Here is a 15,649-nt window from a genome sequence, read left to right as displayed (position 1 = left end):
TTTCATGAAAATTGTCCTGGAAACATAAGGATATCCTAGCATAACCTAAACCTTTTACTCTTTAAGTTGTCTTTTGTAAGTGTAATCTAATATTAGAACTGCTTATACGCTTCATTTGATCAAAGCTGATGGGAAATCATCCAAAGACCAATGATCAAGACTGGAGACTGCAAATTAATTACATGTGGAACTCCTCTTTTTCCTTTTTTTTTGTCTTGGATTATTTTTATGTGATGCTTATTCCTAAATATTTTGACCATCCATCATCCATAATTTAGAACATGTTCTCAAACCCTTGTAGAATATATCTGTTGCTGTCGGATTGGTATTGCAGAGTTTGACTTTTGTTTCCAGTGCATGCATACTGAGTCATTTAATGACTTTCCAGATGCTTCCTTATGTTTGTCCTGGTTTATGGATACTCCCTTATGCAAACTTCATTTTTATCCTGATAATGTCAGGTCATAAATTTCAATATGCAATTTTAATTCTTTCAGTCTAACCTGGACAATCCTTTTGCTTTGATTTCATGCAGGAAGTCATTCAGAGAACTCCAGTTAGAGTTCTGCATCGTCGAAGTCCTCTGGAGCGTAAACGATTAATTCATTGGTACACTACCTGTAGTTATTTCTTGCAGAATATTTGGCGTGTGTTCACTGTTATGACCAAAAACTTCTTGTGTTCTAAAAGGATGATGGGCCAGAGAGTTGGTGGTAACTCGGAATATTTCATGTTGCATCTGTGCACCCAGGTATATGTAAATCTTTGAACAATGTCAAACTACTTTGTGTTTAGGTATAGGACCTACTTCACTATCATGTCTCCATATGATTTTAGCAAACGAGAAATTGTTTTATTTTCATGAAGCTGCTATAAGAAATATCTGGTAAGATATAGACAAGGTGGTGATTCCCCTATCAAGAATGTTGTATTTGGTTAAATAAATGATACCAATAGCAGGATGGTAAAATACTGGCGGTTGAAATGAGAATTATTTTAGTTACAAGTAGAAATGAGAAGCATAATCTTTATTGTCTCCGTCCATCATAGTCTATTGACAGTACTATATGTAATGAAACACGCGGAAATACAATAGAGGATCCAATATGGTTCAACAAGAATATAAAAGTGCACAAGCACTAACTAATCCACCAAAGGATATTACAATCCCAAAGGAGAACTATAAAAACATAACAAGGGCTACTAAAGGCCAACACAACATAAAAAAATATAATTCTTGATGAAAATGCTTAGAAAAGCATTGAACACTACAAGGGGTTTGAACCCCTATTTATAATACAAGAGAGAGGGAAGGGGGCAGCCCAATTAGTCATTGGGCTAGTCCCCAACGGTCATATTTACATGGGTAAAATGACTGAAATACCCCCGATGGGTATTTCAGTTTACATAGAATATTAAAAAAATATTTATATATATATGTATATATATATATCTAATATATATATATATATATATTTACATCAACATATAATTTAACACTTCCCCTCAAACTTACGGTGTGATCATTAAAAGTTTGCCTAGAAGAGATAAAGACTAAGGTGAAGGCAAGATCAGGCCTTAGTGAAGAAATTTGCAAGCTGATATTCCAAAGTTACATAAGGTAGTTCAATGGTTCCTCACAAAAATTCTTCTTGTTCATAGAGACAGTCCATCTCTATATGCTTGGTTCGCCCGTGAAAGGTATGGTTGCTTGTAATATAGATAACACTCTTATTGTCACAACACATCTTTGAAGGACTAAAAATGATTAAGCCCATATCTTTGAGAAGATCCCTCAACTAGATAATCTCCATCGTTGTTGTTGCCATGACTCTATATTCAGCTTCTGTGAATGACAAGGAGACCTTCTGCTGCTTCTTACACCTTCAAGATATAAGAGAGTCTCCTAAAAACACACAAAGACCCATAGTTGAGACTATCATTGGGATTACCTTCTCAATTTGCATTAGCATAAGCAATTAACTCTAAAGAAGAGGATAGAAATAGCCCTTTGGCTATGAAATTCTTGATATATCTGACAAGTGTAACGACCCCAACTCGTACCCATAAAAAAGTAGCATTTTTTTTCAAGTGCGAAAACATTCCCAGAGACACAGGGCCTTTACAATTACAACACATCCACAATCGCCTTGTGGTTTGTGGCCCCCACAACTATTGCCATTAGCACAACGAAAGCATGGTGGGTCCCACTGCCACTATTGCATCCGCCTTGTGGTTTGTGTACCACCTTGGGTGCATCGAGTCTGACTCAGTTTCACTAAGCCAGCTCAGCGGGACCCTACCAGCCCTCCCTCGGTCTACCTTGACAGACGCAACCTGGCTGAGCTCAGCTAGTATCGAGCCGGACTTGGTTTGGCCAACTTGCTATGGGTTCGGGTTTGACCGCTGCGATACGACCGTCGCCACTTTCGTCAAAATCGAATAACTTAACACAGTACAATAAAAACCATTTGCAACGTACGACATCAGCACAACAGACAAGACTCTATATTTTTGACACGGTTACCGAGGCATATGTAATATTATAACCTATGCTCAGAATCGTCAGAGATTCAGACCATCTCTGAGGTAGGAGAAAGTTGCATGCAAGAACAATATCGGAACACTTGTAATATATACACTATATATACATGCTTTTAATTAAAGGATGCAGTTTTGCGTAGTTTTGTTCATTTTAAATTACGTCATTTACTTTGCCGTCACGTTATAATGTGCACATGCTCCAGCTTTCTGTAATTTATTTAACTCGATATGTGGTTTCACACATCGGACTCTGCTTTATGCCATTTACTTTGCCGTCGGGTTGTAACATGTATAGGCTCCTAGTTTACGCAATTTACTTAGCCCATTGTACGATTTCGTACATTGGGCCTCGCTTATGCAATTTATTTAGCTTAATGTGTGGTTTCACGTATCGGGCCCTGCCTTACGTCATTTACCTTGCCATCACGCTGTAATATGCACATGCTTATGCTTTAATATATATGAATTCTATATACATATATAATTTTATAAAGTAAGCAGTTTTTTGCATATTCCAGCCTGCTTTAAATTATGCTAGTATGTATTTAAAGATGCAGATTTGCGCATCCTCACCGAAACTTGATTTTTTGATAGATTTCACATGCGAGATTTCAAGCTTGCATTTTTCGATGTCTCAAAAAGCAAAACAAGTGTTTTGCGTTTGTATATTTGCAACATCCAGAAATTTCATACATAGCTTATCCCAAGTATAAAGCAATACTCCCTTGCATACTGGTATCAATGTTGTCACGTCCGTGCTTACCGGACAAACTCCCTGGCATTGAAAGGTTCCTTTACACACATTTCTAACCTCTTCGAGCTTTAAAATGAGTTGAGATTGGCATGACTCAGGAATTGGCAACTGAGTTTTCTCTTTGAACCAACATAACAAAGTGGCTTCGACTACGTAGCCTTCGATGGTACGTACGTCAGGTCCTTTTTTCTATTCGGAATGACTCAGATATTTTTCAGCCTAAGGCACATGATATCGTAATTTTCAATGTTGTGTCTAAGGTTTCTTTCTAAGAAACCAATATCTTTCTCATCGTTGTGGTACTATCAGACATGCACGATATGTTAGTACGACGATGATTTGGACTAGAGGTTTATGGTAACGTTGTAGTACGACAATGCACCATGATTAAAAGAAAATCATATAAATGGAGATGATTAGCTTCATAGGCAAGATACTTGATTTGGTTTAAAGGACCAGAGCATACTAAATGGGTTGTCAGATAAAATAAGACCTGACATACCCATTTATTCTTTGGTTTTGTCAAGGGAGAGGATAGGATGATACAAAAACTCCGATGGACAAGTTTCTAACAACTATGCTCCTCGAGCAGCAATGACTCGGTGTCCCCGGTCATCGGAGTTAGGGGACTGTGCTACCAAATATTATCTTAGGTGATAGATCTCAATGACTTCTGCAAAAGTTCGAATGCATCCTCTGGTAACAATTGGCCTTTAGGGAATTCTCTCTCGGTTATTAGGCCGTCCCCTAAGGAGAAAACTCAGCTAGATGTTCGGGGTATTAAAATACATGTCATAATAAACCCCCAAATAATTTCAGTTGTTTTTACGTTTTATCCTGTGCGTACCCACAAGTCAGTAATTATCAAAACAAGATTACCATGCTCATTTTACTTATTCTGAAACTGCATATCGCAAGAGGAATAACACATATGTTAGTCTTGTTCTGATTTTTGATATCCATGCACCTACCAGGCTTTCATAAGTTTGACCCATTTTATGGGATGCAGTTGATGATTAGGTTGATGCGGTATATGATGACGCGATGGCGTGACGATATTAAGCACTCATTATCTCTTTGTTGTTTCGCTCTTAAGCACGTTTTGTAATTTTGTATAAGGGTTTCTTTTATAATACCTCATTTTGTGTAAACTTTAATTATCAAGAACCTTGTTTTGAATCTATGTAGTTTCAATGATTGTATGAAGATACAAATCCATTGTGTAAAGGAAAGTTCGCCTGTAATGCACCTAAGGTCCGTTGACTTGTTCTTTCAAACAATGTTTTTCACTGAACTACTATTTTAAACTCTGAGAAAGGATTGATTGCAAAGTTTCAATTTTTTCCTAAAAGTTTACAAGTTTGGGATTTTTGGGCGTTACAGTCTATGTATAGGGGTTTGCCCGGAATCGGACATGGATCTAAAATAGACCAGTGGGGTGATGCAATAGCATTAAATTATATAAAAATAATAATTATGTATATGCACACATAACTTGAAAAAAAATCCCTGACCAGTTTAAAGGCATTGGGGTGCTTGTTACTCAACTGATTTAAAGGTACCGAAACACACTGAATGGGTTAACATAAATAAATAGAAATTTGATGTCTTACCTGCTGTGGGTATCTTTGGGCTCATGCCACTACGATAATATGGTTTGTTTCCTATGTGGGTACTTGGACCATTAAGGCATTGGGTGAAATACTTGCTGGGCACCTGTGTGATCAATTAATAAAACTCTTGATAATGAAATTAATAAAATAAATAACTTATTCAGACTTGGGCTTATCTTGGAGAGAGTAAGTGATACAAAACTTTGGGGACAACTGTGTTATCATGCTTCAAGTGACAATGACTCGTTGGTCTCCAGTCTTCGGAGTTAGAGGGTTGGACTACTAATTTGTTTTAAGTGGTAAATCTAAGTTCTTCTGCAGAAGTTAGGGATGCATCTTATTTTGTTTGGCCTTTGGGAGTTTCTCTCGATTATTATACCACTCCCTTTGGATTTCAGTTTCAGTTAGTCACTCGGGTTAACAAAATACATATCATAATAAACCCCTGAGTAGTCTCTTCTGTTATAGTTGCCTTGACTTACGAATACTCGGAAGATAATAAATAGAGAAATACAATTATTATATTTTGTGCATTTTATTTTATGTGGAACTTGTCTTGTATTGTGCTAGAAAATGCTTGTATCAATCTATGATTATTTATGTATCTTGAATGTGATTTATGAAATTAATTATCTCATGTGGTATTCATCTAGTCTTGTCATGATATAGAATTGTCTTATATATACTGATATATGTAGAATTGCACATCCTTGGTACTTAAAAAAGTATCACAAATTTGGGTTAAAGTTTTGGGGCATTACACATTATTTTTCAAAGATGATTTTTTTTTTGTAATTCTGAAAATTTTATATGTGGAAATTGTATTCTTGGCAAAATAAAGAGATTATTATTTCAAGAAAGAACCTTTGTTTCTTTCCAACCACTTGAGTTAATACATTCGAACGTTTGGGGCCAACACTTGTGGTTTGTGTATTATGTGATTTTTGTAGATGATTTTACAAGACACACTTGGATTTATTTCTTTAAACACAAGTTTGAAGTTTTCTCACATTTTCAGATATTTCACAATTTAGTCAAAAACCAATTCAAGAATGATATTTTCATCTTTCGCACTGATTCAGGGGGAGAGTTTTTATCAAAAGAATTTAAAGACTGCGTAGATTTAAATAGTATCAACACAAAATCTTGTGTTTACACTCTTTCATTAATAAATTGCCACCAATAGCACAAATTTATGCCTATAAATGTGATTTCCTTTCTATAATCTATAAATGGCTTTCGTCGCATCTTTTCACAATCTGAAACATGCTTTTCTTGATATTGTCATGTTACTTTTTATTTACTGTGAGAAAAATATTATTTCGTCATTTCTTATGCTCAGCCAAAAAGAAAATTTGCAGAAAATTTATATTAACTTTCTAATGCAAATTACTTGTGACAAACAATGAACTTGTGGAAATGCAGGCTGGAACTTATATAAAAGAATTCGTTCATGGAGATCTTGGGCGTACTCATCCAAGGTATATTAAACAATTCAATCTGCATAGTAGACTACTTTGTTGGCAAGTTTTCTTTTTTTTTTTCGGGGGGGGGGGGGGAGGAGGGGGGGGGAGGAGGGGGGAGGGGAGGGCAGAATGGTGGGGTCAGGTCTGTGTTATGGTGCAGATGAGTCACAAATCTCTAACCTTGATCCGACCTCATCCAACCCATATTTGTAGATGTGTAACTTATATCTATGCTGATTGGATCTGGTGCATGGTATTGTTGGGTCTTGTTGGACATGTATCCAAACTTGGCTAAACATAGTTCGACTGGATTGGTGTTGGAATTGGGTTTGAAGTGGTCTGTTTTTCCATTTATTTATTTTTAATCAAATCTAACCCATTCTTGTAAAGTTGATGTGGATCTGGATCTAGGAGTTGAACTGGACCAGATTTTACAGAAAACAGATACATGATCTAAGCATCTGACCCATATCCAGCCTGTTGCGTTTTGGGGGTTATGGTATTCGTCTTTATATTAAGAAAAAGTATACCACGTAATCCTCTTTTAGTTATTTATATGAATAAATGCAAAGCACTTGTTTCCTTAAATGATTGGCAATCTGTTGTGAGCTATATCATCTTTTCCTCATTCCCAACTGGATTAAGACTCTTTGCAGCATCAGATGTCTCTCATGCAGTTGGTCATTTCAACCATCATGACTATTGTTATGCAGCTTTGAGTTTCATGCCTCTCATATGGAATATGTGCTACTGAACAAAGTGTTATCAGAAAACATGATTTCTATGGAAATTGCCATATACCATTTAAATTGAGGGTCACGTGGGCATGAGCATCTTCAAGTATGCATAGGCAAGTTAAATTACACACAGAAGCACTAGTGCAATCATATTGCTTGAAAACATTATTGATATGCATTATTTGCTTGTATTGATGAAACAAAGTGGAGTTGTAGCTTGTAAGCCAGTTCTAAATCTGAAGTTCTAACATATTAGCAGCATTCTCAAATGGTTATGGAAGCATGCGGACAAAATTATAACTGCAGATGGGCAGGAAAAATATCTTTCCAGTTTCCACTGGTGTGCCAAATGCAGGGCCATCTTCATCAATAAGCAGAACAGGGCAAGTATGGTGTCAAAAGTGTTCAAGGGGCAGGACATAGAATTCCTTGAATCTACTATCCAAGGAAATTCAAATGCACCCTTGGGAAGTTGGTTCTCACCCAGAGATTTCAAGTTAGTCCTAACATTGGTAAACTTTGTATAATGATTAAAATAAAAAAATTTGTACCATATAGGATTCATAAGATTGTTAAAATAAAAAATAAAAAGAAAAGAAAAAAGAGAGCTGCAGAAAAGAAAAAAGGTGTTATCCAAAAGAAAATAGAATAAGTGCACAACAAAATCCAAAACTGAATACATTAATCAAAACTAGTAATGAAAACAATGGAGCTGATGGACCTAAATTAACAATATAATAATAAATGAGATCAACAGTAGAGAAAACTAATGTAAAAATAACTAGTTAACTATGAACCTATAAACCACAAAATTTTTGTGTTCCAAAATTCAATGTTGATATGCACAACTACCTGACTCTTATCTTTCTGTGTACGCTACAGTAGCTGTTATGAATGTGTTTCTGTAATCTGACTTAGGCGTTTTGCAGCATGGGTTCCATCTTAGGATGCAGGGCAGAAATTCTGCAGCTTGATGTCACTGATGTTAAGATAGACTGCTTCAATCAGTAGTTAGTTTAACCAAAGCTGATTGGAGTATGTATGTCACTATCATCTGTTACACGGTATGCCAAGATGGTATCAGGGTTCCGAGAATTCTGTGATAGATCACTTGAACAGATAATCAGGTGAATATCCAATGACTGACTCTAGCAAGTATCTCGAATAAGTTAGCTGCTGCGAAACCTGTAACCCTTTTCATGTTTCTTGAAAATATTATTGTTTTCTGGTTGGTGGCAGTACAACAGTCATGATCCAGCACCTGTTTCAATCTTTTCTGGAAGCTGACAATGCAGGCTGGATGGAGGCTTTTGCAGTTACATCCATTCTCCTGCAAGTTTGAAGTATCAAACATTAAGGCGTGTTATTGTGCAGTTCGAAGCTTCATGATGGTGACCTTTCTCAACATGGATGATGAATTCTGAATATAAAATCATGGTTGTGATTAAATTGTCTTTTCTTTCTTGTTTTATGAAGCATCAAGGTTGTTCATTTGGCCTATGAATGGCTGTTGTTTCTTATAGATATTCAAGGTTCATGTGATCGTAGCTTCGAGTGAGGTAACTGATGCTAATACACTTGCAAAAATTGCTTCTAGGTTCTAATGAATGTGGTCTTGTGAACAGAGGATGCTCGGCTCAGTTCGTGTAAGCTCGTAAGAATATGACATGGAGAATTTAAGTGCAATATTTATTGGAAAAAACAGTTTTGTATCGTGTAAGCTAGTAAGAATATGACAGAATTCAAGTGCAAAAATTATTAGAAAAATCTGTTTCGTACAGCTGGTTAGATTCTATGGCATGCAAGAGAGGTTTGACGATCAAATCCCATAACTTTTCATTTCTTACAACTTTTTTTTACGCTAGCCAGCTCGTGGCTTGGCTCATCTAATGCTGAGCCTGAGCTGAGTTGGTAAACAAGCTGAGCTCAGCTTCGTTCAACTCATTTACCAGCCCTCCCCGAGATCCTTTGGTTATGATAGTATCATGAGAAAAAAAAACAGAAAATAAGTATGGGCAAATTGACACGTTTTTCGAAATGACCTGAAATTTCTGCTATTTTTTTCATGTCCAAAATTGCAAATAATCAACTTAGTTGGGACCTTTTTACCCTTTGCATGTGTGAAAAGACAAAGTTTTGGATATATTGTTCCGTGCTTGTTGGCTAGTGCAAACTCTCACTTAAATGTATAGTCACACATTTTCTTATGTGGACTTCATGAAGCTCGCATAAATTTATTTGCAAATATCCGGTTAGAGTGAAACCTTGTCATCACATATATCTTACCTAAGTTGCATATATAATACGAACTAGATTGAAACCTCTAACATCATAAATATCATACTAAACTGTATATATCTCATAAAGTTTGCATAAAAATATGTGCAAACCTCTAGTTAAATTAAATGTCGCAATATTGCGAATATCATACTTAAATATTTGTAAAATGATGACATATATGTGTTTATCCCTAAATATATGCAGATTTTTTGACAAACATGCCGAAACATTGCATATATTTGGGATGAATATTGTGAAACTCGTTATTTGTTGCGAAGTTTGTGTAATAAATGCAGCTCTTCACTACTATAAAAATTGATTGTATGCACTCCAAAGGTTATTTTCACATAAACTAGGATTCTTTGTGGTCCTCAACAAGTGGTCCCCAATCTACTTTCCTTCGGCCATAAAATATTATGCGATATTTGTGATGTTCAGTTTAATTGGAGGTTCCCACATATTTTAATGCAAACTTTGTTAGATATATTCAGATTAGTAAGATATTTGCAATGTTAAAGGTCTTAGTCTAATCACTTATAAATTTGTGCGATGTTCGTATTATATATTTGACTTAGGTATGATATTTGCGATGTTCGATGTTTCAGTCTAATCTGATGTTCACAAATAAATTTATGTGTGCTTTGTGAGGTCTATATAAGAAAACATGCAAATGTCTATTTAAGTGAGTTTGCACTAGCCGACAAACAGAGCAATATATCGCAAAACTCCATATTTTTGCACATGCAAAAGGTCCTAATAAAATTGGATATTTTTTGGACATGGAAAGAATAACGAAAATTTCAAAGCATTTAGGGAAACGTGTCAATTTGCCCGTACAGTATGGTCCTTTTTGAAAAAAAATGTTCAGCTATTCGACCCTGAATAGCTGTGAAGAGATTTTTTTTGGGGCATTGTAGTTTCTCACAAATTTGAAGAAAAGGGTTACCTCCCTTGCTGAAAAGTCAAAGCTGAATGTATCCACAATGGGCAGGGAGAGGAAATTTTAGAAAATGAACATAAATTATTAATGATAATAAAGTATACACTTCAGCTTTAGAAATTACAAAATGCACACCTCAACATTTTCATGGCGAATGCAACTTGAGCCTCTTTCCATCAATGTTGCAGTCACATATGTGCTGAAATTACCATTTTACCCTTAAATCTGCAAAAACTAAAGATTTCTTCACGTCTTTGATTCTCTAAAAAACAAAAAATGAGTGATGTCCCAAAAACCCACCAAATGAAAACCGAGTTTTTTTCAAATTTTGGAGAAAGCTTCTTATCTTTATAGAGGAAGACTTGATCAGCCGTGGCTATTTCGAGAGAGAAGTAAACTTAGTCTACACTTTTCTGTTCACATTCTTTCCCATCAACTCAATCAATAGCTATTATTTTTCAAAAAAGATTCTTCTCACAATCCCTCATGATACCCATGAGCGTTGATGCAAAGTGAAGAAGCTCTCTCTCTTTCTCTCTCTTAGAGTCTTTGTTATGCCATAAGCACCAACCTTTTCTCCATAAAAAAGACATTCTACTGTTCAGGAAGACTGAGAGTTTCCTTGTTCTCTCTTTGTCTCTACTTTCTTGAGTGAATTCATTTGGGTGTTGAAGAGAAATGATTGTTGCAGGTCAAGTCATCCCATGCAAAGTTGGATTTTTTCTTCAGAATTTAAGAAAAAAACTTTGTTTTAATTTGGTGAACTTTGTGGGTTGAGACTCGTTATTTTGCCTGTAAAATATTCTAGCAAAAGAGGAAAAACCATGAGAAACTATTAGTTTTTACTTATTTTGAGGGTGAAATGCAACACATATCTAACTCCAACATTCACGGAAGAAGCTCTAGAAGTCCTAGATTTGTTTATTAACCATAAAAAAGTTTAGGTGTCTTTTTAGCAATTTCCAAAACTTAAGTGTATATTTCATTATTATTGATAATTCAAGTGCATTGTTGAAAATTTCCCTATTTCTGAAGGCCCTCTATAGCAAAAAATCTTTTATAATTACGATGATCATTAATCGTCATCATTTTTAAGATGATAATTATCATTGAGTTTAATCAATAGCCGACGATAATTATCATCGAGTTTTGATTTTTTTTTTTGAAACTAACATAGCCGACGATAAAAATGGTTGGCTATATTTCTTATAGCGATGATAATTTATCGTCAGTTATATTAGTTGCAAAATAAAAAGGGATCTAATTGACGATAAAAGCGTCACCTACATTCATTATACCAATGATAATTTATCGTTGGTTATGTTAGTTTCAAAATCTAAAAAATAGACATCGATGATATTTATCATTGATTTTAAATAAATATAGCCGACAATAATTTATGGTCGGTATTAGTAATATAGCCGATGATGTTTATCATTAGTTACATCCCTTCTTTTATTTTGAAACTAAGATAGCCGACGATGAATTATTATCGCTATAAGAAATATGGGTGACCATTTTTATCATCAACTATATAAGTTTCAAAAAAAAAAAGAATTGGATATCGTTGATGATAATTAATCATTGGCTATGTTACTTTCAAAATTAAAAAAATGGATATAGCCGATGATAAAACTGATCGGCTATATTTCTTATACTGACGATAATTAATTGTCGGCTAAGTTACTTCTACAATTAAAAAAAATAGATATAGCTGAGGATAAAACTTGTCGGCTATATTTCTTTTACCGATGATATATTATCATCGCTAATAGATTACAAATAATCAATATAATTTATTTCATTGAGTAAAAAGTGACTTTAAATGAAAAAAGACCATATTTCACAGAACTATCAGTACCAAGCTTACTTTCCCAATAAGCCACAGGAGAATTAGTTTTATTTTTGATTTTTTAATTAACTCCCTTGTTAATAGTGTCAATGCAAACATACAACTAGATTCAAGGTTCATATGCAACAATATTCATGGCACTCAATGCATGCTTTCGATTAGTCTCTACCATAAAATTAATACAAGAATGCAATCAATTTGCATGTACACAATCAATGTAGGCTAATCATTAATATTTAGGCATGCCCAATACAATCAATAGTGAAATGCATTTAATTAACATGCATATCAGTATAATATCCTATTTAAGCATCAATAAACATGTTGCACAAAATAAAATACAACCCAACATTAATACATGCCGTACTGTGCAATTAGGATCCCTATTAACCCAATTTTGGAAAACCCATCAAAAATCATAGTAACCAAATTTAACTCTCAAACGTTTACTGAGATTGCCCCGTTATCTTAGTAATATAGTCCAAAAAATAGAATTATAAAATTCGTAGCAATAAAATAAGGAAAATTTTGGGACTGAACTCTGTTCAAAAATATATCAGACAATTTCTATCAACTGCAAAAATTTATTTTGGTTTAAGGAAATTGTCAAGATTTACAAAAACATCTTTTGACAACATTCTTTTTACAAAATCTTGTTATACATGTTACCTTTCACCCAGATTTTTTTATAATTTATTTTTATTGGTTTTGATTAGGGTTTTAGAGCTTTCAAAATATTTAGTCAGAATGGTCCAGATAATAGGGCAAAAAATCTTTGCTCTGTTGCAATGGACGTGTCGGCCTCAAAATAGAACCAAACAAGATGAACTAAGATTCTAAATTCAAGCCCTAGATGTGTAAAACACTTCAGTATTTTTAGTTTTATTTATTGTCCTAGTTTTCATAGAGATATTTATTTATTTTTTAGACTGGTCTGAACAAAAATGAGGACAAAATAACCAAGATTCAAACTCATGCAAGATTAATTAAGCAAGAACAAGAATCATGGTGAAACTTGTGCAATCATGATTTTTGAATGTTCTAAACACATTTATAACATTATACCATACCTCTTTGATCATATTTATGCTAATTTTGCTAAAATATTAACAAACATAATTCAAAAATCACAAAACCTTGATTTCATCTATGTAAGAATCATAAGTGATATAAAATAAAATAAAATTATGGATTATTTATGTAATAACATATTATTTATTCATGTTATATATGTCTTAATCTATCATATATGATCAGATTAACTTTCTTTATAATAAAACATCAAAACCCTAAAATATTTTTGGCAAAACCTTCTTTAAAATGATTTTCACGTATTTTTAACCAAGATCTATGCTAGAGACATATTTATGGCATGAAGGTCCATGAAAAAACAGTCAAAAACATGTTTCTCGATTCATTATTTATGCTGAACAATCAAATAAAATCCAGATTTATCTATTCACACGATTTTTGCTTTTTAGGGTTTCAAAACTAGTTTTTTCCAAATCGTTTTCTCAAAACCAATCTTCCAAAATACCGTTTTGAGTTTTCAAAAATCTTTTTCATGTAGATTTAATACATATAGATGTTCTAGGCATAAATTACATGAAGATCCAAGTCCTGAATAAAAAAGAAGGTATGCTAATGCATCCCAAAATCGAGCATCATAAAAGTAAAGATTTTCTATCGAAAACACACTTACCGCAATAACACCATCGCTTTTTCTTCCTCTCGTTCCTCGTTTTGGGTTGGATTAGACCTTCACCAAGGTGGTTGCAGTTCTCTAATGGAGGTCTAGACAACTTTTAGGGTTAGGCGAAAGAAGAAGATGCGAGGAAGAAGAATAAATAGATGCACTTTAATAGGGAGAGGGAGAAAGAACTAATAATCCTTCTTATGAGGACCTTTATTTATGGATGGGCTTAGGCAAGAGTCTTACGTCTAATATAAGAGGATAATATCTATTAATCTTTTTTATTAATAAAATAACTAAATAAATCATGTGTCCTAACTTATTAAATTTTAAAATTAACTAAACTAGCAAAGAAAGGTAGGGTCTTCTTACCTCGCTTGGGCTATAGTGACATGGTAACTTTTCAAGAGGCTCATAGACCCAAAGACTCAATAAAAATTGACGTTTAAATAGTCAATTTTATATCTCTTAAAACATAGATCATCATGGTAGTCTTATATTTAATCGTGTGCGCATAAATCGACAAGAAAATTTAGTCGATGCCAAAAAACATTGATTTTCGACATATAATTAAGAACTTTGGTCGATGATAAAATGCTTAAATCAATACCAATTTGGGTGTGTAGATAGTCAATTTTGATGTCCTTGAAATGCGAAACATTAAGGTCAAATACGATTTAATAGATGAGGAACCAATCGGCCAACATTTCTATCAAAACAACAGTAACGTTGTTCGGAGCGTCCGACCCTGTGGGTCCAATCCAATGAGATCAAATCTAAATATCTTGAGTTATATCTAATCCAATCAATCCCTAATTAGATTTAAATGTCATAGATTATATCCAACCTAATTGGGTTGGATCCAAAATACAGTCAGTTTAATTTTAAATAACCAATTTCTAAAGTTTATCTAAGTTGGAAAACCCAAAATAGAGGCTGGTTAATTTTAAAAATCACATTTTCTAAATCAATCCATAATTGAAATCACCAAATATGATCTCCTACAGCTCACATTGGACCTAACTAGAGTCCTAGTTCAATTTAAACTTTTAAATTTTGCTTAAATTTAACTAATTTAACTTGAATTTTGCTCAAATTTAAAAGTTAAAACAAATTTTATAGGTGTTATATTCTACTTTCCTTAAAAAAATTTTATCCGCAAAATTATCATTTTTTAAGTTTTCAATTGCATAAATAATTTATATCAAATAATAAAAGTATAATTAAATTAATAAATAATTAAACCTACTTACCGAGCGATGCCAGACTACTGGACGTGTCATAAGCCAATAATTTCATACCGCTTTGATACCATTTTGTAACACTCCAAAATTTTAGCCTTAAAATTTAAGAGAAAACTTTTTTTTTCTTAAAATAACGAAAACAATATTTTTCATTTGGTTAAACATTCTGGGCATGTTATAGTACAATCAATTATCATAACTGAATTAAAATGTGAATATTAAGATTTAATTTAGTTTTAATAATTTAAAATACATATCAAAGTATTTTGATAACAATAATTATTTTTTCAAAACTATCCCCAAGAAAGGAAGATTGACTCTCCACACCGCCCAAGCATTTCGCATCCGCTATGCAGATAAACATCATAATTTACATGAAACCACATAAAATGGGCCAGACTTGTGAAAGCCTGGTAGAAAATAACATACTTGTTTAAATGCACGATATCAAAATACATTCAAACACAACCTTATATATCAATCATGTAACACATATCTTAGTAGACAATAACCACAAATTCATGCT

General features: G+C 33.7%; 1 protein-coding gene across 1 annotated transcript in view; it reads left to right on the top strand.

The window, feature by feature from the left end:
- Positions 1-8,733, top strand: part of LOC149835834 (Pseudouridine synthase family protein) — a 62,498-nt gene extending 53,765 nt beyond the window's left edge. Inside the window, exons 13-17 of the mRNA XM_090009661.1 lie at positions 536-609; positions 691-751; positions 6,337-6,392; positions 8,044-8,241; positions 8,354-8,733. Of these exons, the coding sequence (XP_089865787.1) occupies positions 536-609; positions 691-751; positions 6,337-6,392; positions 8,044-8,125 (273 nt within the window). The 3' untranslated portion in view covers positions 8,126-8,241; positions 8,354-8,733. The remainder of the gene's footprint in view (positions 1-535; positions 610-690; positions 752-6,336; positions 6,393-8,043; positions 8,242-8,353) is intronic.
- The last annotated feature ends 6,916 nt before the right edge of the window (positions 8,734-15,649 follow it).

Source organism: Nuphar pumila, chromosome 6 (genome assembly GCF_984573655.1).
Source record: "Nuphar pumila chromosome 6, dmNupPumi1.hap1.1, whole genome shotgun sequence".
Taxonomy (NCBI): Eukaryota; Viridiplantae; Streptophyta; class Magnoliopsida; order Nymphaeales; family Nymphaeaceae; genus Nuphar; species Nuphar pumila.
The sequence above is the reverse complement of the archived record's forward strand: the minus strand, read 5'-3'. Positions and strand labels throughout refer to the sequence as shown.